The 23,069-nt window shown below is 42.8% G+C and overlaps 1 protein-coding gene across 10 annotated transcripts in view; it reads right to left on the bottom strand.

The window, feature by feature from the left end:
- Map4 (microtubule associated protein 4) overlaps window positions 1-23,069 on the bottom strand; it is a 147,343-nt gene that overhangs the window by 12,654 nt on the left and 111,620 nt on the right. For 7 of the 10 annotated variants that reach the window (XM_052721673.1, XM_052721698.1, XM_052721714.1 and 4 more), the window contains 5 exons: window positions 7,588-7,697; window positions 6,243-6,464; window positions 2,076-2,259; window positions 1,434-1,493; window positions 1,029-1,321 (listed from right to left, as the gene is read on the bottom strand). In XM_052721673.1, coding sequence (XP_052577633.1) covers window positions 1,029-1,321; window positions 1,434-1,493; window positions 2,076-2,259; window positions 6,243-6,464; window positions 7,588-7,697 — 869 coding nt within the window. Of the gene's footprint in view, window positions 1-1,028; window positions 1,322-1,433; window positions 1,494-2,075; window positions 2,260-6,242; window positions 6,465-7,587; window positions 7,698-15,795; window positions 17,324-23,069 lie in introns of those variants that run through there. The other 3 variants (XM_052721734.1, XM_052721749.1, XM_052721741.1) reach the window with 3 other exon arrangements.

The following is a 23,069-nucleotide window of genomic DNA, read 5'->3' as shown; positions in this document are numbered from 1 at the left end:
CTGTAGACCAGACTGGCCTCAAACTCACAGAGATCCTCCTGCCACTGCCTTCCTCTGATGGAATTAAAGTTGGGCCACCACACCCAGCTTCAGAACTTCCTTAATGTGAAGCACTATGTATGGCTCATTTCTTTCTTTCTTTCTCTTTCTTTCTTTCTTTCTTTCTTTCTTTCTTTCTTTCTTTCTTTCTTTCTTTCTTTTTCTTTCCTTCCTTCCTTCCTTTCCTTCCTATCCTTTCCTTCCTTCCTTTCCTCCCTTCCCTTCCCTCCCTCCCTCCCTCCCTCCCTCCCTTCCTTCCTTCCTTCCTTCCTTCCTTCCTTCCTTCCTTCCTTATTTGTTTGTTTGATGTGCATTGATATTTTGCCATGGGTGGCAGGTCCCCTGGAACTGGAATTGTAGACAGTCATGAGCTGCCCTGTGGGTGCTGGAACTTGAACCCAGGTCCTTTGGAAGAGCAGTCAGTGCTCTTAACCACTGAGCCATCTCTCCAGCCCTGTGTATGGTTCACTTCACAGCAGAGCTTCTCTTGGACACTAGAGGGCACCCCAGTTTTCTTTTGGACAGACTCCTCCCACCTCATGGGATGGAGAAATAAGTGTGTCTGTTAAGAGCCATAAATAACTGGGTTCATGTCCGGTGTCTCTTACCCTCATAGTTTCTGAAGCTCTCTCTCCATGTTCCCTAACCCCTGCAGCAGCTGGCTTCAAACTCATAGTGATTCTGGTTTCTCTCTCTCCCGAGTGTTCACATTATAGGCAGGAACCACTACATCCACTTTCTAGAATTTTTGTAAAATAAATAGACGACACTTTCTACCCCAACATACTGAACAGTAGCTCTTGTACTGCTATGGGGGAGAGAAAGAAAGAACAGAGCTGAGCCTGGGTCTTCCTGATACTGCAGTGCCAGAAGCCCAACTGAAATCCCTGGTCCTGAATGCAAGATCCTAAAAGCCCTCTTTGGTGGCTGGACGAGGCAGAAGAGAAGCAGAAGCCAGCAAGCTAAGATCCCCCAGCTCCTGGACTCACCCGGCCTCCTCCAGGCTGGTGCTTGATATTTTCTGTAGAGCCAATCTTGGAGCGAACATTCTTCAGATCAGGGGCAGAGGCAGTGGTGGTCAGGCGGCTCAGCCTGGGAGCAGAAGAACTAGGCTTAGCCGAGGTGGGCTTCTTGTCCACAGAAACTGCCCCAGAAGGCCGGGAAGGTACAGATGTGGGCTTGACTCGGGTGGAAGTCGTCCCTCCTGGGGGTGCTGGCCCAGTGGGAGTGGTGTTTCTCTTCACAGAACTGGTAGAGGTGGTCTTTGAGCGACTCAAGTCAGCTGCAAAGCAATGAGAAGTACCAGGAGTTCATGGGAAAAGGGGAGTCTTAGAGTTGGGGAGGGAGGGCAGGCTCACCGGGCTCCGTCAGGCGTTAGGTAAACTGGGTATTACCTGGTGCAGACTTGGCAGTCATCCTTTTGACATCAGCAGGTTTTCCCTCTGTTTTAGTGGCTGCACAAACAAAGTAGTATACTTAACGAGATGACCTGCTGAGATTCATCATTCATTTGACAATTACAGAATGCCTACTTTGAGCTAGTGACTGCACTTGTATCTGGGACATAGTACAAAAATTAAATAGTCACATGAAGACTGTGCTCACAGTAAACAAGGCCAGCACTGCATCTCGTTTTCATCAGTCTCAATAATGACTTATGCGAAGTAGCTTATCTCTTTTTTGAATGGTGGAGACTAAACCTAGGGCTTCGCACACACTGGAAGTGTTTTACCATGGGGCTGGACTCATGGACACACTCTATGGAGTCACTAACAAAGGAGTAACTAACTCATCTGAGAATTCACAAGCATCACCTTTGCTCAAGATTTTTCTGATACATACAGCTGCTAAGCTCACTCAGTGGTGAGGGTTTGCTAAACCCAGGGCCTGCCTGGCTACCACTGTACAAGGTACCTAACACTGAGGGTTGTTGCATAAACAAATCACTATACTGTCAGTGCTACAGCCAGAAGCAAAGGGAAAGGCCTATTCTCTTCCCACTGGTTCCCATGGGAGGAAGACTATGTAATACTCACAGATGGGCCTCTTAGGCAGAGGTGTGGCAGGACTTCTACTGCTTGGCCCAGTGGAAACAAGAGTTGAGGGAGATGTGGCTTTTGAGACAGTTGGTGTGGTTTTAGGTCCAGGTCTGAGGGCTGGGGTGGATGCAGGCTTGGAAGGTGAGGTCCGCTTTTCAGAAATCTTAGCCTCTGTAACTGGCTGGAAATGGGAACGTGTAGGTAAGAGCTGCAGGTCAGTGATGGCTCCATAGGGTTTTATAAGCATGCCCAGAAAATAGACGACACTATGGACTCTGCAGAGAGTAACTAGAAAATACATGCTTCTAAGTCAAGTAATCTAGATAATTTGGGCAAGGTGTTTGATGCTTGTGATATCAGCACACTTGGAAGGCTTAGGGTAAGAAGACTGTTCTGAGTTTGAGGCTAGCACAAGCTACACAGTGAGTTCCAGAACAAACTTATCCACAGATAGAGACCACAAAACAAAAACAAAACAAGAAAGACCTCCAGAGCAAGTGGCCAGGTAGGATTAGGACATGGGAGTCAGTCTCCATCAATCCACTGGGAGTGTAACCTCAAAGGATGTTTCTTACCACAACCAATTTTTTCCTGGTAAGATTTAATAAACATATGAACCAGAAGCTAAAAGTTATGTTTAGCCATTCTCTTGGTTAGCATTTACCCAGAGCAGTGCGACAGGACAGCACTCTTGCAGGTGAGTAGCTACCAGTCAAATCTGAGTGAGAGCCTGAGCTTGTAGCCTGAGTCTGGTTCCTAAGGCACAGTGTGTCCTTGGGAAGATTACTGGGTCCATGTACACTTTACTTCTTTATCTGAATAAAGATCAGAAAACAGCATTGCTGCAGCCCAGTTTTGATGATGTGGTATTAGGGAATTTGAGCATGGGAAGACAGAAGAGAGACAACAAAAAGGGTCACGCATAACCAACATCAGGCACAGGACAACGTTCAAATCAGGGTCAGTTAAGGTAGTGTTAAAAATTAAGGATGGCGGGGAGGGGGAGAAAAGAGAAACCAAAAGACACAAAACATCTTGGTCTACAGAGCGAGTTCCAGAATAGTCAGGGCTACACAAACAAACTCTGTCTCAAAAACCAAAAAAATAATAATAATAAAAATAGAATTACGGGTTAGTATCCTATAAAATCAAGTCTAACTGCCTATGGAGAACCTCAAGGTCAGAATGAGGAACCTGCATCCTTTTCAGTTTGCTCTGAAATTTTACTACGATTTCTTTTAGATTTATGTATTTTAGGTGTATGAATGCTTTGCCTGAATGTACATATGTGCACAATATGCATGCTTGATATCCATGGAAAGTGAGAAGAGGGCTGCAGACCCCCTGGAACTGAAGGAACAGATGGTTATAAGCCATTTATGTTAGTGCTGAGAACTGAACTGAGATGCTCTCAAAAGCAACAAGTGCTCCTAACCACTGAACCATTTTACCAGCGTGTGTGAGTGTGTGTGTGTGTGTGTGTGTGTGTGTGTGTGTGTGTGTGTGTGTGTGTGATGTATGTGTAGGTACCTGCAGAGACCCAGTGTGGATGCTTCTGAAGAACAGCATGCACTCTTTAATCCCTGAGCCATCTCTCCAGACCCTGTTCAAGAAATGAGGACCAGGGGGCTGGAGAGATGGCTCAGAGGTTAAGAACACCGGCTGTTCTTCCAGAGGTCCTGAGTTCAATTCCCAGGAACCACATGGTGGCTCACAACCATCTGTAATGAGATCTGGCTCCCTCTTCTGGCCTGCAGGGATGCATGCAGACAGAACATTGTATACATAATAAATAAATAAATCTTAAAAAAAAAAAAAAGAAATGAGGACCAGGCAGAGCATAGTTAGATCTCTATTAGTCTGGTGCCAGTCTGCTCTATATAGTGTGTTCCAGGCTTGCCAGAGCTACACAGTGAGTCTTTGTCACAAAACAAAACAAAACTTTTTTTTTTGGTTTTTTTTTTCGAGACAGGGTTTCTCTGTGTAGCTTTGGAGCCTGTCCTGGAACTCCCTCTGTAGCCCAGGCTGACCTTGAACTCACAGAGATCCGCCTGCCTCTGTCTCTCGAGTGCTGGGATTAAAGGCATGCCCCACCACCGCCAGGCAAAACAAAACATTTTGAGGACCAAAGCAAACATTATAACTATGATTAAGAACAATCTAAAAAAATAAAATAAAATAACAATCTAACAGAGTCTTATTATTTCTATCAGACCTCAAAAGTTGCTGGGATAGACTGCTCTTTTAGCCACAGTTAAATTGTTGGTTCTCATTTCATTTTCTAAACAGGTTTTTCATTTTCCATTTACAGTATGCTTCTGTAAATCTACTACTTTAAGGGCAAAAACGGCCTAACTAGACTTTAGTGCATCACTCTCTTAAAATGTTTTAATTTATCTTTATCTGAAAGACAAACAAGAGGAACATTTATAATACTGGTCACTCTTTTAAGCTATGTAGCTCACATTAGCCTGGAACTCATAACCTTCCCACCTCAACCTCCTGCACACTGGGCTTGGGTAAACATCTTGACGCCAGTTGCCTATAAACTGCTGCTGAAACACCACATAGCAAAAAGCCATAATAAAACAGTGCTGTAGGGGCCCAAACATCAGAAATGTGGTTAGACCTAGGCTCAAACCTTGCCTCTGTCACTTACTGGCATGGACTTTATTTAGGAAGGCAACTTGACTGAGCTTAAACTTCCAAAATTAAAAAATGAAGTTAACAATATTTATATTATGGATGGTTGAGAATATCCAAGTAATTAAATGTATCAAGAAACTAGTATATAGCCAGGCAATGGTGGCTCAATCCTTTAAAAGACAGTGGTGGCCTTTAATCCCTGCACTTGGAGGGCCGAGGCAGGCTGATCTCTGTGAGTTCGAGGCCAGCCTGGTCTACAGAGTTTCAGGACAGTCAAGGCTACACAGAGAAACCCTGTATTGGAAAGCCAAGAGAGAAGAGAAAAGAAAGTAGTCTAGTACACTTCCACACTTCCACATCCCTGCAGCCTCCTTTTCCTCATCAGGAGCACTGTTCAAAGCCTTAGTGAGGACCTACTATCCAGGATGCCAGTCACCTTCCTTCTACCCTCTTAATCAAATCGTTTCCTAAAGATCAGAATGGGAGCCAACCAGACAGATAATGTTCAGAAAGAAAGCCTATGAGACAACACCATTTCTAGTCTGACAGGATTTCTCAGCTTCTTAGCCAAGGTTCCAGTTTAAGACTACAATCCCTAGGGTGACTTTAAGTAGAACACTTTCACCTGAACATGGGAACCCTTTCCCACCATGAATTTGAAGATAAAGAGCTAGGCTAAAGGCTCTTCTCAAACAGAACAAGAACGTAGGGAAGGCAGTAGCAGCTACAGCCTTCAGCCTCTCCTCCTCCTCCTCCTCCTCCTCCTCCAGGAATATCTGAAAGCAAGGACAGCGCTAACTGGGAACTGGAAGGATGAACATCACAAGTAGCCCAGTGACAATTGGCCTACAGCTGGAAGCAAGGCAAGGTGTCACATGATCCTGGACCCTGTTGAGCTCAGCTGGAAAGGTCAGCATGTTGCTAAGTAATGCGGAAACTTTATTCTAAAGGGTGATTAAAGAGAAAAGCAAATAATTGAATTGGAAATAAAAATTGTGACCCACCTCAAACAATATCTGATTAGTCTGTGAAGTCTAGCAAACTGATGAGAGTACATAACTAGGTGAAGAGTAAGGAACAGTTAAGAAAAAGGAAGAAGTTAAGCAGTGGTGGTGCACACCTTTAATCCCAGCACTCAGAGGCGGAGGCAGGCAGATCTCTCTCTGAGTTCTGAGTTGAAGCCAGCCCGGTCTACAGAGCATGTTCTGGGACAGCCTGGGCTACACAAAGAAACCCTGTCTTGGGGGAAAAAAAAAAAAAAAAAGAAAAACAAAAGAATGAAAGTAGATGGAATATTGCTTCTGACCAGGTCAGACAAAAAGGTAAAAAGAATAAAAGGTTTTCAAGTGCTATGATCTCACCAATGGGCACCCAAACTGACGTTCAAAGCACCTATTTGCCCTTCTCCTACCCTTTCTCAGGTCCACCAGTTCGTCATCTGTAGCAACCAAGAGCCTGTGTATTGACCTGAAGCTCAGAGGGCATCTTTTCCTGGCACAGAGATGGGTGGCTACTCACCTTTGGTTTCACATCTCTTCCAGGTAGGGTGGAAGGCCTGGCAGTAGCAGTGGCAGCGGCAGGGCGTTTGGGTGGGGCAGCTGGCACTGAGCCTGACGCCAGGCTCATGGGCTTTTTATTCACCCCACCAGAAGTGGTGGGAGCTGGTTGCTTAGGGAGAGAAGTGGGCTGTGTTTTGGCTTTCGATGTTGAAGTCTTGGCAGGTTGAGTGGTGACCAAAGGCTTTAGGTTGATGGTTGTTTAATTTTTAATTTTTAATTTTTAAAGAACATCAAACACACAGACAAGAATAAAAACAAATTAAAATAAAGTATAAATTGCACAATTCAAAGTAAAATTATAAGCAATGAGGATTGATGCAACTGAAAATTAGCATTCCTTTCTTCTGAGCTCAGTAAAAAGCAAAGTGATACCAAAATGGAGATAGAAACTATAATTTTCTTCTTTATTCTTAGTTGAACCCAAGGTCTTAGGCATGCTAAGCACATGCTCTACTACTGAGCTACACCCTCAGGTCTGTGAAAATGCTTCTCAATCACAGGGACCAATTCCAGCAGCTTGGTTCCTGAACAATTTAATTTAATAACAGCTTTGTCATTAGTTAACATTTGGTGGCTATAAGAACTCTATAAATAAAGCCATCAGCAAGTGATTAAATCAATATTGACTGGATCCTACTTCATTTTTATTTATTTATTTATTTTTTGTTAAATAGGATCTAGCTATGTTACCCAGGATGGCATACAGCTTAAGATCCTCTAGCCTCAGGCTTCCAAACTGCTAAGATTACAGGTACAGGCACCACACCCTGATTTCTTACCTATGTCTTGACAAGACAGCATAACTGTACCTAAAATGTGGCGCCTATGTATTTATGAAGTACAAGAGGAAGCTTTGAACCTATTAACTATCTGGAAAACCTTCATTTCCTTTTCATGAACAGATTTCAGATAAGTCTACAATTGCTTTTTGTTGTAAGGGAAGTCATTTATACATTGACTATGGTGAGCATGTCAAGACCCGGTCTGAAAAAGCCATGGGCACAGTAGCAGAGTGCTTGCCTAGGAATCACAAAACCCTAGGGTCAACCTCCAGCACAGAAAACAAATATGTAATGAACATTTTAAACAGATATACTATAAAAGTGCAAAGGCAAGAGATTTTAACATTTGGGATAGGTCATGTGAGAAAATAGGAATACATTTTCTAAGAACATCTAAATTTGAAGAAAGACAAGATAGCTCAGAAAAAAAGACACTGGATTCATGATTCAAGCAATAACAGCAGAAGGTCCTAATTTTAAAAATTACAGAAGAGGATTACTACCACTCATTCAAGCACCTACCTTTGCTTTCTTTTCTGGGCTTGGTGGTAGCTCCTTGTTTGGTGGGGTAGTGATGTCATTTCCTGTCACACCCACAGCAGCCTTTCCTTCTTCTTCTTGCCTGGTTATTCCTAAAGAGTGGAGAATCAATGAGAATTATCCTAAGCAAATGTGTTTTTAAAACTATTTTAAACATACATGGCTCAGCTGAAAGAGCCGTGACTCCATTCTGAAGAATCCTGAAGGTCGATGCCGTTGAGGATGGACACTGCCCTGCACTCTCCCTGTGATCACAGCAGTTCTAGGAGCACTTGTCCTGCTGAAGCAATCTAAGGAGGGGTTGCCTTGATGATTGGTGGAAGGAAACAGTCCTTAAAGTTTGGTCTCCTTTCCCTTGACACCAACAAAGAGCTTCTGTCACCCAAACACCTACTCCCTGAAAACAAAGAGGACAAAAATCTCTTCTGCTATAGTCTATCCCTGGAATAAAGGTTGCTGAGAGATGGGGCAAGAGCCAGCTCATTCAATGTCTGGCCTTACTTCCTTTCCCTGTAGAGAACCACTTACAGAGAGTGTGAGATTAGGCTGCTCCAGTTCTAACAGTGACCTAGATTCCCAACAAGGCTGAGATCCACAGAAAATAAAGTCATAAGCCCAAGCTAGCAAAACTCCTCTCCATAGAGGAGGTACTTCAGATGCCAATATGAGCCTGGCCTAGAAGCACTATGAATGTGGAGGTTTTTTGACTGGTACAAAATCCAGAACCACAAAAACTACAACTAAAGAAAAGCAAAGTCACAAAATCCAAAAGGCAATTGCCAAACAAAAGAAGATAATTGAGCTTCATCTCAAATACAAAGAGAGTATATGAATAACTCCTGCAAATCAGGGACTCTTTTTTGTTACAGGATCTCGTGTAGCCAGGGTTGGCCTGGAAATCACTGCATATATGAAGATGATTCTGAATTTCCTGTCTCCAACTTCTAAGTGCTAGGATTACAGAATTGTACTGCTATATCAAGTTTATGTGGTGCAAACCTAGGCTTTTAGGATGCTGGATAAGCATGCTACCAATTGAGCTGCATGCCCTGTGGCTTGCTTCTTTTTTTAAGACAGGCTCTCATATAACAGACACTGGTCTTGAACTCCTGATCCTCTTACCTCAGTCTGATAAAAGATGTGATTACAGGCCTCAGCCATTACGCCTAGGCCCGGTTATCAGTAAGTCTTGTAAGGTTAACAATCCAAAAGAAAAAGTGTTGAAAGAATAAGAAAATAGGTCTTAGAAATACTAATGTCTTTTGAAAACAAGAAAAGGTGAGCCAGGCACAGTAGCACAATGCCTGTAATTCTAATACTGGGGAGACAGTAGCAGTCAGAGTTCAAGGTCAGCTCTAGCTACATAGTGAGTTTGAGGCCAGCTATAGGAGATCCAGTCTCAAAAACCAAACGGGAAGGGTTGGAGATATCTCAAAGGTTAAGAGCACCTACCTTTCTTGCAGAGGACCTACATTTGATTCCCAGCACCCATGTTGTAGCATATAGATCTAGTTCTAGGGGATCATCCACAGGCACTGCATACACATACAGTGACATATAGGCAGAAACACCCATGAAATAAAAAAAATAAACAAATCTTAAAAGAAGAAAGAAAAGACAAAAAATCGAGAGTTCTTATCTTGGATCCTCTTTTCTTGCTATCATATGGACTATACGAATATCTTCCAAATTTCTAAAACAGTTTAGAAATTCATTGCTTTGTACAGCTGCTCAGTAGTTGCTGTAAGTACTGGCATCTATCACTAACAGCAATAGAGACAGAACAATAGAATAAACTACCGAACTTTGATTTTCACTTACGATCCGTGACCTACCCCCACTTTACTTTGATTTTCTGCAGTGGAACTTATGATTCAAACATTCTAGGCAAACACATGACTGCTGAGCTCTATTCTGAACACCTAACCCCACTTTAAAATACAATGTCCTAGGGCTGTGGAGATAGCTCAGTAGTTTGTAAAGCAGGTCCATGGAGACCTGTGTTTGGTCCCTACAATCCATGGGGACATGCCTGCTTGTAATTCCAGTGCTAGGGAAGTAGAAACTGGCCAGGCAGCCTAGCCCAATGGTGAGCTTCAGGGCAACTAGAGACCTTGTTTCAAAGGAGGTGGATAGTGTTCCTGAGGATGGCACCTAAGGTTGTTCTCAGGCCTCCACATAAATATGTAATATGCACCTGCACACGCACCAACACATGGGCATAAAAGGTGTCAGATTTATTTCTTATTCATACTTTAAGGTATTTATCAGGTAATACTAGAGTTTTTGCTCTGTTAATCAAATGTGGTTTAAAAACTCATTAGGAGGATAGTCTATAATATTTATGCCTTTTTGTTCTTCCATTGTTGAAATTCCAAATCCAAAGCCCCCTTCTGTTACATCTCATCTCACCTTTTGGGAGATTTTCTGTTAGCTGTTTCCAAGGGTCTGTCCACCAGATACAAATGCTCTTATTTGTCCTTGAAATAAACTCTAAAAAGAATTTGTGTCTCTTCTATTCCTGGACAGCTTTGCCATCACTGTTAGCCATTGTCACTGATTTCCTGTTAGCCCTGAGAAAATACCTGCTCCTGCATTGCATGTGCTCCGGTTTCTGTCAGAAACACGCTGTCATTCATTCCCTGAAAGAGTGCTCAGTACCTTTCTGCTGCTTTCAAGATCTTTATCTTTGTTTCTAAAAGTTCCTGTTAACTTGAAAACAGGAGTTTAGCTATGAAATGTTTGAACATTTTTCACATGTTTGGAATTTTCAGTTCAGTTTGTTTGTTTTGTTTTTCAAGACAGGGCTTCTTTGTGTAACAGTCTTGGCTGTCCTGGAACTAGCTTTGTAGACCAGGCTGGCCTCAAACTGAACTCAAGAGATCTACCTGCCTCCTGAGTGCTGGGATAAAAGGCATGTGCCACCACACCTGGCTTAGTTTCTTGAATTTTTATGCTACTATCTTTTGCCTAATTTGGTACATTTGATGATTAATTTCTTGGAACAGAAGGTAGTAGCAATCAATGCCCAGGTTTTTTCATTAGTTTCCCTTGTCATTTGGAGAATCTGCTATTTTTTTTCCAGTCTATTTTTCACTATTATTCAAATGATTAAACTGAGTAATTTTTACTCATTGCCAGATTCACTGATACCCCTTAAGGATGAAACCAGGGCAAGTGCTCTACCACTGAGCTATATATATCCCATCTCTGATTCTCTTGATTGTACCACATTTTTATTGTTTTAGATTTTTTAAAACTTATTTATTTTGTGTATATGGGTGTTTTCTCTGCATGTACATCTGCACACCAGAAAAGGACATCTGATCCCATGGGGCTACACTTATAGACAGTTGTGTGCCACCATGTGGGTGCTGGGAATTGAACCCAGGATCTCTGGAAGAGCAGCCAGTGCTCTTATCCTGCCTCTGGGCATAGAGGACTGGCAGATAAGCAGCTTATACATATTCATAATGCCATTACTTGATGATGGCAGGGGATGGGTGGGCATCCCTGCAACTGCTGCCATTGTGGATGGGTAAGGTCAACAGCTGCTTCTGCTGAGTATGGAGTAGACAATGTGTCATAAGCACTCCCAACACAGGTGGATTGTCCAATGCTGGGTATATGCAGGAAAACAGGACTTCACTAGGCTTCTTTTTTTCTTATCAAAAACAAACAACAAAAAAAAACTTCACCCAATTTATTTCTTGAGTATATGGCAGGGGGTACCAAGGTGTACATGTAGAGGTCAGGTGACAATTTTAGGTGTCTGTTCTCTGCCTTCATCCTAGAAGAGTGAAACCCAGGTGTGCTGAGGCTTTACTTACTGAACAGTCTCATCAGCTCTTTCTAGTCCTTCTTCAAGACAGACTGGACCCGTCTCTTTTCATTCTCTTCTTCTTCTCCTCCTTTTCCTTCTTACTACTGCTACTACTGTTATTATTATTGCCTACTTGCTAGAATTCTAGGTGCAGGCCTCTCCAGTGGTACAGCAGAAATAAAGAAACATGACTGGGAACCCACTGCACTATTCCATAGGTCCAGAGATTCACAAACTTTCAGGTTCCTTTATAGAACCATTATACCACAAAGCTATGCCTGGAGTATATATAGTTTTGTGTATAAAAGAGGAGCAGGAAAAGATGACTCAATATAATCTTATCTTGATAGGAGGTTTAGTAATGTTGAATATTTTAGATTATATGTTTGAGCCATATGTAGTTCTAGTCAAAAAAAGAGAAGAAGCCAGGCAGTGGTGGCACACGCATGCCTTTAATCCCAGCACTCAGGAGGCCAGCCTTTTCTACAGAGTGAGATCCAAGACAGGCACCAAAACTACACAGAGAAACCCTGTCTCAAAAAAACAAAAAAAGAGGAAGAAGAAGAAGAGGAGGAGGAGGAGGAGGAGAAGAAAATTTAAACTGTGATGCAAACTGAACAACAGTACCAGTCCGACCTACTTCTCTTCTGTAGAAGCTAATGAGACTTGCAGCATAGGGTTTTCAGTAAACACCACAGACACTTAATGTAGTCTTACTGCTTATATGTGCGTCTCCATCTGTACACATAAACCACTGTCCCCCCCAGATGTGACTTTCACAGAGGAGCTCCTCCTTGCCTCTGAGGTATCCATGCTAGGCACTACTGCCAAATGTTGCCAATGTTTCACAGAACAATGTCTGAAAGAGGATTCATTACATTAACCCCTTCCCAGGGCTGTTTCAATGGCCTTTCCAATGTTCGTACTACTAGCTTGAAAAACTAGGCTTAGAATCCCAGCAGTCGCCCCTCACACACACCTATCCTAACCAGTTTCTATTTTGCCTGTTTGTTTTATTTTCCCCTCCATTTCTCATTTTTTTGAGACAGGATCTCTCCAAGCAGCCCTGGCTGTCCAGGAACGGGCTGTGTAGACCAGAATGCCCTTGACCTTGCATCTGCACGCCTCAAGGCAAGCACCAGCACACCCATCCTAGTCTGGTTATAATTACAGCTTTTCCAGTTTTGTTTTCCTTTTGAAATACTGGGGATTGAACCCAGAATCTCACACATACTGGACAAGTTCTTCATCACTAGACACATCCTCTGGCCTTTTTGGTAGTTTTTTGTTTTTTGTTTTTTTGGTTTTTTTTTTTAAAGGGCTAGAAATAAAGACAGTTTGTTAAGGGGAAAAAAAAGCATTCCTGAGAGTGGAAGTGAGCTATCCAGCTGGGGAAACAGCTCTGCACCACGAAGGCTCTGATCCTTTTTGAATTAATTTACATAGCACCTGTCTTCTCTCACATCTGCATACTGAAGGCTTTTCTAATGCATGCTCTGGTTGTTAGATACAACCTATATTTTGTACTTTTTGTTATTTTTGTATTTATCACTAAGCTTTCTAAGCTAGCCTTAAACTTTACTGTAAACCAGGATGGCCTTAAATTTGCCATCCCCCTGCCTCAGCCTCCTGAGTCACTAAGTCATCAGGCAGGAAATTAAAGTTGTCTTACCTCTTCGCGTTCATCCTACCTACTAGGAACAGCAGTCTTCCCATATATACCTTGGGCTGGGTTATCTGCTGTCACCAGCAGGGAACACAGTAGTTAGCAATCAAGAAACTTCTCAGTACATCATTTCAAACTTAGTAAGACTGGATATCCATTTCCAAGAAACGAAGTATTTTGCAGATGGGGGTGGGTGGGTGAGGAGGAGCATATGTATAGGGAGCATCGGAGAACCCCCAGAGACACACATTAGCTACCATGAGATTCTCCTATGCCCTACTTAAAACGAACAAAGCCAAAGTTTTGAACTACCTTCTCCTTCCCACTGCTTCTCTCTTTGCTATGCTCTCACTCTGTAATCCAGGCTAATATTTAACTCATAGAAATTCTCCTGCCTCAGCCTCAAGTGCTAGAATTAGAGGCATGCACCTCCACACCCTCCTGGCTTCAAGTCTTTGTTTACATGAGTTCCTTTATCTGGAAGTCTTTACCTCTGAACTGTCAGCAATTCTATTTTTAAAAACCAGGATTAAGCCATGCCTTTAATCCCAGCACTCGGGAGGCAGAGGCAGGCGGATCTTTGTGAGTTCGAGGCCAGCCTGGGCTACAGAGTGAGTTCCAGGAAAGGCGCAAAGCTACACAGAGAAACTCTGTCTCGAAAAACCAAAAACCAACAAACAAACAAAACAACAACAACAAAAAACCAAAAACAAAAAAAGAAACAAAAAAAAGGATTAAATGTATTCCCCTAAAAAATGTTTCATGATTCACAAATCTTTCAGCCACTGCCCACCAAGCCCTTGACTAGGTGGTTTAGCTGCTTAAAGACAATGACAATTTCTAGTGCCCAGACAGCGACTGACAAATGGTACGCATGTTAATCAACTACTCTTTACAGCTTAGTGTCAGGATTCAGACATTTATAGGTGAATAACTTAGTGAATTTGTCACTTATTCAGAATGGTTTTCCTGCCAGAACTATTAGTGTAAACTAGAATGAACCTGTTCTAAAACTAACAAATCCTTACAAGTCATTATTCAGCCAGGCTTGGAAGAGGATTGCAGTCAGTGTCACAGACTGAATTCAATAGTTTTGGTAATTTACAAAGCCATTTTTTTTTCTTTTCTTTTCTTTTCTTTTTTTTTTTTTTTTTTTTTTTTGGTTTTTCGAGACAGGGTTTCTCTGTAGCTTTAGAGCCTGTCCTGGACTAGCTCTGTAGACCAGGCTAGCCTCGAACTCACAGAGATCCACCTGCCTCTGCCTCCCGAGTGCTAGGACTACAGGCATGCGCCACCACTGCTCGGCACAAAGCCATTTTTGTAATGCCTAGTATGTATGAGCCTGGAACTTAATCCCTACTACCAAAAGGGGGGGAAGGAAGGAAGGAAGGAAGAGGAAACAATTAAAAGAAACAAAATCCAGTCTTCACTCACTACTGACTAGAAGGTGCAGAGCACTAACTCTCCATGACCATCACAGGTTTCTGGGGATGGAAGGAAAGAGGAGAGGATCGCATCCAAGAGGACTTTGTAAGTACTGCTACTGCTAGAAGTTTGTACAAGCCCAGGGTACCTGGGTTCTTACAATCCTGCACCAAAACAAGCTGTTCAGTCCAGTTAAAATAAAGAAAAAAAACCCCTGCTAGTGCCCTGAGATGGCTCCTCAGAAAAGCGCTTACTACACAAGACTGACAAACCTAGAATTCAATCCCAGAACTCATGTAAAGATAGGAAGGAAAGACGATTCTGCCTGCAAGTCATGGTACATGCCCACCCCAATTATAAATTTAAAACATTTCATGAAAACGTAGTCAAGAGAATATTGAGAATGGGTCCTAGAAAAGTGCTTAAACAAAAACACGTGTTTTAAGTCCCTATTAACACACTTGTGAATCATGGTCCTTTGTGGTCCAACTTGACCCAGGGAAAAAGGAGCGTTTTCAGACCACCAACAATGCCAGCAGTGGGGGTGGAGAGGGGAGGAAAGGAAAGGCAATGAGAGCACAGAAGGCAGCACTCAGTGCTCGCCGGGTCACAAGTCTCTCCTCTCTCCAATTTCCTTTCTCCTCTTCTTCCCACAAATCCTCAAAACACATGCACAAAGAGAAAACTAGAAGCAGGATAGGGTCAAACATGAAAGACAGGGGGAGAATATTAAACAGCCAGGTATAAATGGCTCCTTTTCAACTTTAACAAAAATAAAACATCCTCCAAAGCAGAAGGGAAAACAGCTTCCACCCAAACTGTGCAACTTAAAAGAGGTTTGTACTGATAAACCCACTGCGAAGCTGAACAAAGTGACAGATTTTTTTCAAGCAAGTAAATCAATCAGTGGCAGTGGGATGGTCTGAGCTCAAGAATTATTTGGTTCAAACCAATGGGATCAGAGGGGTGGGGAGATGGGGGATGGGATAGAGAGGGTGGCTTGAGGTTAAGCAGCTCTAGTTTTGAATGCCCACCACTCCTGCCCCCACCCATCGCCAACCCAGTCAGCGCACATCCACAGTCAGGCATTTGTCTTGACCCAGCCAGATTCACTTTGTTCTCTTAAGCCTCACTCCCTGCAAGGGAATGAAGCTTTCCCCCTGGCAGTCCCAGACCAGGAGGAACAAGCTGCTGATGCTACGGTCCGTAACCTATCGCTTTGGCTCTTTCCTCACTGTCTGCTGGTTCCCAGAGGAGGCAAAATTTAGAAACATACCATCACGTGGGGTCTCTTCACACAGCAACGACGGAGTGTTCTGGGTTGCAGTGACCTCAATTTCGTTCTTCCCTGCCAGAGCTGCCTGTCCTGGCTGTTTCTCACCTCCCTGGCAGATGAAGGGACAGGAATCACCTCTTGTCTCACTAGTATCTTCCTGTCCCCTTTCCTTGCTACTTCCTTCAGGAATCTGTTCCAGCTTACTGTGGAGATACAGCCCAGCAGTGTCCAGTTCCTTCTTCCCAGAGCTGCTGTTGTCTTTGCTGAGGTGGACCAGTTCTCTCTTCTTGGCCACTGGTTCCTCGAAGGTTAAAGGAGCAGGTACCTCTGAAGCAGGCAGGCTGGGCAATTCCCCAGCACTTTGCAATCTGCAGCTAGCTGACTGTTCCTCAGCCACTGTCATGGAGCGCCTCATGGCAGCCACTCCCAGTTTCCTGGGCACAGGGCTTGGTACTGGGCTACTGATGGGAGGCAACAGGCCAGAAGGAAGCTCCTCTCGGGCAGGCAGCTCAGGGTACTTATCAGCAAGGTTCACAGCGGGGGGCACTGAGAGGTGGTAACACTCAGACAGGGCTCTGCGCATAGCCTTTTTCTGCTGGGGGGCTTGGTCAAGCACAGGCCCCTCCTCAGTCGAACTCAATTTCTCCAACTCTTTATTCTGGCCTGGGCTGTAAAAGTCTGCATTGAAATTGTCCTGAGTGAATTCCACCATAGTGACTGGTGGACTGGTGGTGGGCAAATGCTCAATAGTGGGGCCTGGATGGGTGATAGCTACCAGTAGTGGGGTCTGATTATTAGGCTGCTCAGAGTTATCCTTCATCACCCCAATCGCTGGACAGCTGGAGATAAAGCCATTCTCTTTTCCTGGAGTTGTAGCCCTTGAGACCTGAGGGCTCTGAGCTACTGAGTGAAAGTTGGGGTTCCAAGGGCTTGTTTCCTGCTCCTTACCATATTGAGCGATGGTGTCAGCAGCCCCAGGAAAATTCAGATCTGGCTGGCTATTGGTATCTAGTCCATTCTTCCCTGCCACCTTCCCCTGAACTACAGCGGCTTTGTCTTGCCCCTCTGTCAGTCCCAGGTGGAACTCAGCTGTCTTCTGGTGTACTAAGTTCCCCTCTGAGGGATGGCAGGTTTCTGAAATCACATACCTGCTTTCAAGGTGACCGGAGGTTGCTTGATACGCCTTGTTAGGCTCTTCGATGTTGAGTTCTTTGTCTAGCTTCCCCTCAAAAAAGCACAGCTTATTATTCTGCTCCAGGAAGCTGGTATTCTTCACAAGCCCGTCTTTCAGCTGCCCATCCATGCTGACATTCAGCCCGATTTCATTCAGTTTACCCTCTGTCCTCTGCCATTCAAATCCAGTCTGGCTGATTCCTTTTGGGGAGTCCATTCCGCACTCTGGAGGCTTGCCTTTGGAGAGCTGGTCGTACGCAGCAGTGAGAGAGGCTGGCTGCTTGTCTGGGAGCGACATCGTCTCTCCACTGCTCCCCCACTCACTCTTGGAGCTCTCACACCACCCACGTTCACACAGAGCTTGCAGTGACATCACAGCAAGTTCCCGGGATTCATGGTAAGCTCTGTATTCTCCCAATCCCCCTTTCTCCTCAAGCAGTTGGGTGTTAAATGTATTTACCAGATGTGAAAAGGAAGAATGAACAAAAGAAAGAGAATGCAAGGCCACTGGTTGTTAATCTGTAAATATAATTTCCTGCTGGCTAGCACTATCTTTAGCCCTATAATTTAAAATACAGTATGGTGCCGATTCAGGCACCAAGGACAGTAATTATTTCAGCTTTCACTGATATAGATACATGTGTATCCACACATCCACATAACTGATTCTATGCCTAGTCTGCTAAATCCACCCACTCAAAAAACTGTTTTAAAAATAAGCAAGGCTCATTTGCCAATCCTCAGCTATAAGCCCTGAATAATGATTCCAGGAAATTGCTCAAATTTGCACTTAAAGAAAACACCTTAATGTAAAATTAAGACAGGCATTCACTCCTTAGAGGAATGGTGGGTGGGTTTTGCTGTCACAGCAGCCGATCAAATTCTTTCAAAAACTCACTTGTGAGTATATGACTTTCCTCTTAGCTGACTGGCCCACTCCCATTGTTGGGAGCTTTCCCTTCATTCTCTATTCATTTAATGTGAGTGCATTCACCATAGAAGGCAAAGATTAACTTCCAGGAGTTGGTTCCGTTCAGCCATGCAGGCCCCAGGGATCAAATTCAGGTTATAAGGCTTTTTCACAACTGAGCCATCTTGCCAGCCCAACTGCCTCTATTTCTGTTTCTTTATAAAATTCAAAACTTAACTTGAGTCGGATTTCCAAAGACCCATGAGTTCTACTGCTATCTCTACTGGGAGTCTAATAAAGGGCTTAAAGCCATCAGTATGCTAGGCTTGATTGTGCACGATTTTAATCCTAGTACTGAGGAGGCAGATTCAAGTCAATCAGTGGGAATTTGGGGCTGCCTGAGCTACAATAATGAGACTCTCTCTCAAAGACATCAGTGCACAGGGCTTTTGGACATGTATTCTAATAATAAAACACAAGTCCAATTGTATATCACACTTGTGCTTTTATTCTTGTTTCTGCTTCTTCTTGGTTCCTTGCCTGAGCTGGGTGCTCCCTCCTGCACCAGCTCTGCTCTTTCCAGGGACTGACTGGGCAAACACATTTAACAGCAGCTCTTCTTTCAATCTCCAGACTCAGGGACAAATCTGTGGCTTGGAGATTTTCCTACCCATTAGAACCCACTGCTCCCATTTAGTGCAGGCACAATCAATCCCTTGCTTCCTTTTATAGTTTACAAATCATACATTTAGGACTGAGTGACCATACAACAAAATTCCTAGACTGCGAGACCACTTTATACTAGAAGACTGTTGTATAGTGCACTGCTTGGAGCAAAGCTGATTTTGTCTGGCTTGTCCTAACACACAATCCTGTGAAACAGACTACCAGAAACCTAAAGGACTTTTTCTAAGAGTATAACTGGTGGTATATATATCCCTGTAGTTCTAAGGACTCAGGTGGCTGAGCTGGGAGGCTGGCCTAGGAAATGCACTCTGCCTTAATTTAAAAGAAAGAAAAACAAGCCGGGCGGTGGTGGCGCACGCCTTTAATCCCAGCACTCGGGAGGCAGAGCCAGGCGGATCTCTGTGAGTTCGAGGCCAGCCTGGTCTCCAAAGCGAGTTCCAGGAAAGGCGCAAAGCTACACAGAGAAACCCTGTCTCGAAAAACCAAAAAAAAAAAAAAAAAAAAAAAAAAGAAAGAAAGAAAAACAAAAGACCCATTCTATCTTTGCTTTGAATACAAACATGTGAGATGTACATTTCTAAAATCCCTATACATCTCTTATATGCAAGTTTGGGATTTTGAGTTCTGTGGTTCCTGTCATCTTTGGACTACCAGTGTCACAGAACTCAGATCCTATGAGGTTTTTTAAACATGGGGTTCTAGTGGGCAGTAGATCCAATAGCCCTTTTGCCTCATGACAGTGAGGTAGCAGCATGGCTAAACACAGTGGCCATGAGTTGGCTATCAAATGCCTACAGAAAAAAGTGGCATGGAAATTTGCTCCTGAGAGTCCAATTATTTTTACTTTTATCCAGTTAGACGACAACATAACAACCATCATGCATTTAAGATCTAATTTCAATGCCATTTAAGACCTCATGTCAATGTTTAATTAATAGAAAACGAGAAAAAAGCTAACTCTCAAAATCTAACTGCCTGAAAGAAAACATCTCATTTGCTGAATCCCTTCCAAAACATTCTATAAAAACAGTACTGCAAGGACACTGAAATGTGTACACAGGATGCTTGAACAGCTCCTATAACCTGTTTCCCTCATTTTACAGAAAGAGTATCCAAAAAAAAAAGAAAGTTCTGCCCACAATCAAAATGTGAAAATATAATGGAAAAGCTCAAGTCTCATTTCTGACCACCTGCCTTCCTATACCACTGAATAACAGTTCACCTTATTTATTTAATGGATGACACACTCTTTGAAAAAGTCCCCTCAACTCTGGTGCTGATTTCAAACAGGGGGTCCTGCCTGCATTTGCCAGGCAAATGTTCCTCCACTTAGATAAATCCCCAGCCCAACTCTTTTAAAAAAACAAAAATATTTGTGCACAGGTACATATGAGTATGTCTGGAGGCCAGAGGACAATCTTGAGTATTCTTTTGAGGAATACCATCTACCTCTTTTGACATGGATGGAAGGTCAGCAATTAGGTTTGACTGGCTAAACTCCAAGGTCCTCCTGTTTCTACCTCCCTAGCATTGAAATTACAGGTTTACCCCCACTTTGCTCATCTTCCTTCCACAGGTTCTGGGGATCAAATTCAGGCCTTCATGCATACAAGGCAAACACTTCCTGAATGTTCAAATTTATTATTTATTTACACTCCCCCCCCAATTTAGACAAGATCTTACTACACAGCTCTGGCTGGTCTGCAACTTGCTATATAGGCCATGTTGGCCTAGAACTCACAGAATTGGCCTGCTTCTACCTTCTGAAGGTTAGGATTAAAATAAAAAATGTGAGCCACCATACCTGGCCAACTTATTTACTTTTGAAACAGAGTATTACTGCACAACCTATATTGGCTTGTAACTCAGTATCTTCCTGCTTCAAGCCTTCCAAGTGCTAGGGTTATCCACATTCACCATCATTCTCAGATCAGATATGGCTCTCCATTTTAATGTTTCCTTAATTAGCAAAGAAAAATAGTTTAGGGGCTGGAGAGATGGCTCAGAGGTTAAGATAAGAGCATTGGCTGCTCTTCCAGAGGACCTGGGTTCAATTTCCAGCACCCATGTTGGCAGCTGACAACTGTCTCTAACTCCAGATCCAGGGGATCTCGAATACTCACACAAATAAACATGTAGGCAAAACACCAATGCACACAAAATAATAATAATTAAAAAATAGTTTAGTATTTATTTGAGACAGGGACTCATGAGCATAAGACGGCCTCAAACATACCAGTCCTTCAGAATTTCAACAAATTCTTCTCCTTCCTGAAGATTTATGAACTACAGGGTAATCCTCTATTTATAAGCATTTCCTGAGAGCTCCTTGCGAGGGAAGATGACCTGTCACATCTGCCATGTGGGTGACCAACACAGAGGTAGATGAACAATAAAACAGTTGCTTATAAAAGTGCTATGGAGGCAGGGAAAGGCAGGTCTCTTTGAGTTCAAAGCCAGTCTAGTCCACATAGTGAGTTCCAGGACAGTCAGGGCTCTGTGGTGAGACTCTGTCTCAAAACAATAAGTAAAGTTAGTGGGAGGGTAGGTGGGCAGCAATGTTTTTGTATCATTGATCTGACCTTCTCTATCATTAAAGTAGCCTGCAATTATTCTCAAAAGCTGGTACTTTTTTTCTTTTTTCAGCACTGGAATTTGAATCAGGGCCTCAAATCCAGGGCTGTATTACTGAGGCCCCAGCCCCAGTTCAAGAACTAGTGATGTGGAATGCCATTTGGGCATATGGTTTGAGGTTCACTTTATTCAGGTTAAATCAGATAAAAGTACACGGATTTTTGTGTCTGATCACAAAAAAATTTTTGTGTCTGGTCTAAGACTCTTTAGTCAGATATACAATGTCATGGCAATCCTCCAAGGGAGTGGGTACAGCCAGATGTACTGGCAGATGTTTGTTTTTTTTGCCTGGAGTTGATATTTAACCTGTTCAGGGCCTTGGATTTTTGTATGCTCCATGGTTGGTTTCTCTGAATTCTCATTAGTTACCAAGGCAACACTATATTCCAGATTGACCAACTGTTCTGTTATTGTCTCCAGGAAACCATCCTAATAAATTATCATTACAATGAAAGTTAGTAATTGAAGCAGCCTTCAATTACTCTCAAAAGCTGGCACATATTTTTTTCTTTTTTCATTACCATGACCAACAGTATTCCTTACTAACATAAGCCAAAGGTTAAAGTTATAATCTGTTTTCTTTCTTGGATATAATAATAGTTACACATATCTATATTCAAAACCATATTTTACTGAATTTTAGGAACATATCTCAGTACATGTTCAACTCAAGAACATTATGATTCTCCCTGATTAACATTTAAAAGTTGGGAAGTGAACAGACAGAATGAAAAAACCGAAATCAGTAATCTGATTTATGTAAACTCAAAGCACTAAAATGAAGTAAAAGAAAACTCTACCAAGAAGGACAATGCCCTTCTTTTAGGCAAAGTTCTGACCTTCTCATGGCCTCTACCAAAGGAAAAGAAAATAACCCAACTAAACCCAGACAGAAACACAAGCCTATCCACCAATACTTTCAGGGTAATTTAAGATCTTCTATCTATGGAGGCACGTAGGACTCCTGAGAACCTTTAGGAATTTATCTTCTTTCCCCTACTCTCTACTTAAAAAGGCTTTAGCGATTTCACTGGTTCCCCAATGACTTCTCTGCCAATCATACCACAGCATTTACCACTTCCTCAAATACACTATGCAACTGCATGCCACTATGCCATCACTCAGTTCCTCAAATGCTTTGCTCAGCAAAGTCTTGACAACACTTCCTGACCCATTCAGACCCCAGAACTCTTGCTCTTCTACAGGGACTCAGGACCTTTTCCTTCTTCATTTCTATAGTGAATGGCTCATGTTTCTCACTAGTCTGTTATCTTTCTATTCTGGAATTCCTTGAAGAATGTTACTGTCTACTTTTTTGTTTGTTTGTTTTTAGCTTTTTAGATGGGATTCCTCTGTTTAACAGTCCTGGCTGTTCTGGAACTTGATTTATAGCTATGGCTACCCTTGAACTCACAGAGGTCAGCTTGCCTCTGTGCACCACCACAATGGACTCTTACCTACTTTTAGAACATGGTAATAACCGTAATAACCGTATTTTGTATCTATTGAATGAATACATGAAATACCAAACATGCCCAAAATCATACTGTATGTTCACTATTTGCAAAGCAGCAGGCGTTAACTTGTGTGTAAACCTATACAAATAACCGCCATTGCTAAACAGTTCAAAGAGCAACACTTCAAATTTGTTCATAGATGAGATTATCTGTCTTCAGTGGATATGTCACGGAAAAATAGAAAGTCCCATTTACTGTTTACCTTCATATTTTAATGAAGTGAGTATGTATCTACAACAGCGAAATTCAGAAGTTTATTTTTACCATGTTTCTTGAATCGCCTAATGCTCTATCAGCCAGAGAGTGAAGTGAAAGGTGAGGGAATGTGAAGGACCTCTTTAAGCAGGGTAGCT

The sequence above is a fragment of the Peromyscus californicus genome, unplaced genomic scaffold, assembly GCF_007827085.1.
Source record: "Peromyscus californicus insignis strain IS unplaced genomic scaffold, ASM782708v3 Scaffold_11__1_contigs__length_118956290, whole genome shotgun sequence".
In the NCBI taxonomy this organism is placed as follows: Eukaryota; Metazoa; Chordata; class Mammalia; order Rodentia; family Cricetidae; genus Peromyscus; species Peromyscus californicus.
The sequence above is the reverse complement of the archived record's forward strand: the minus strand, read 5'-3'. Positions and strand labels throughout refer to the sequence as shown.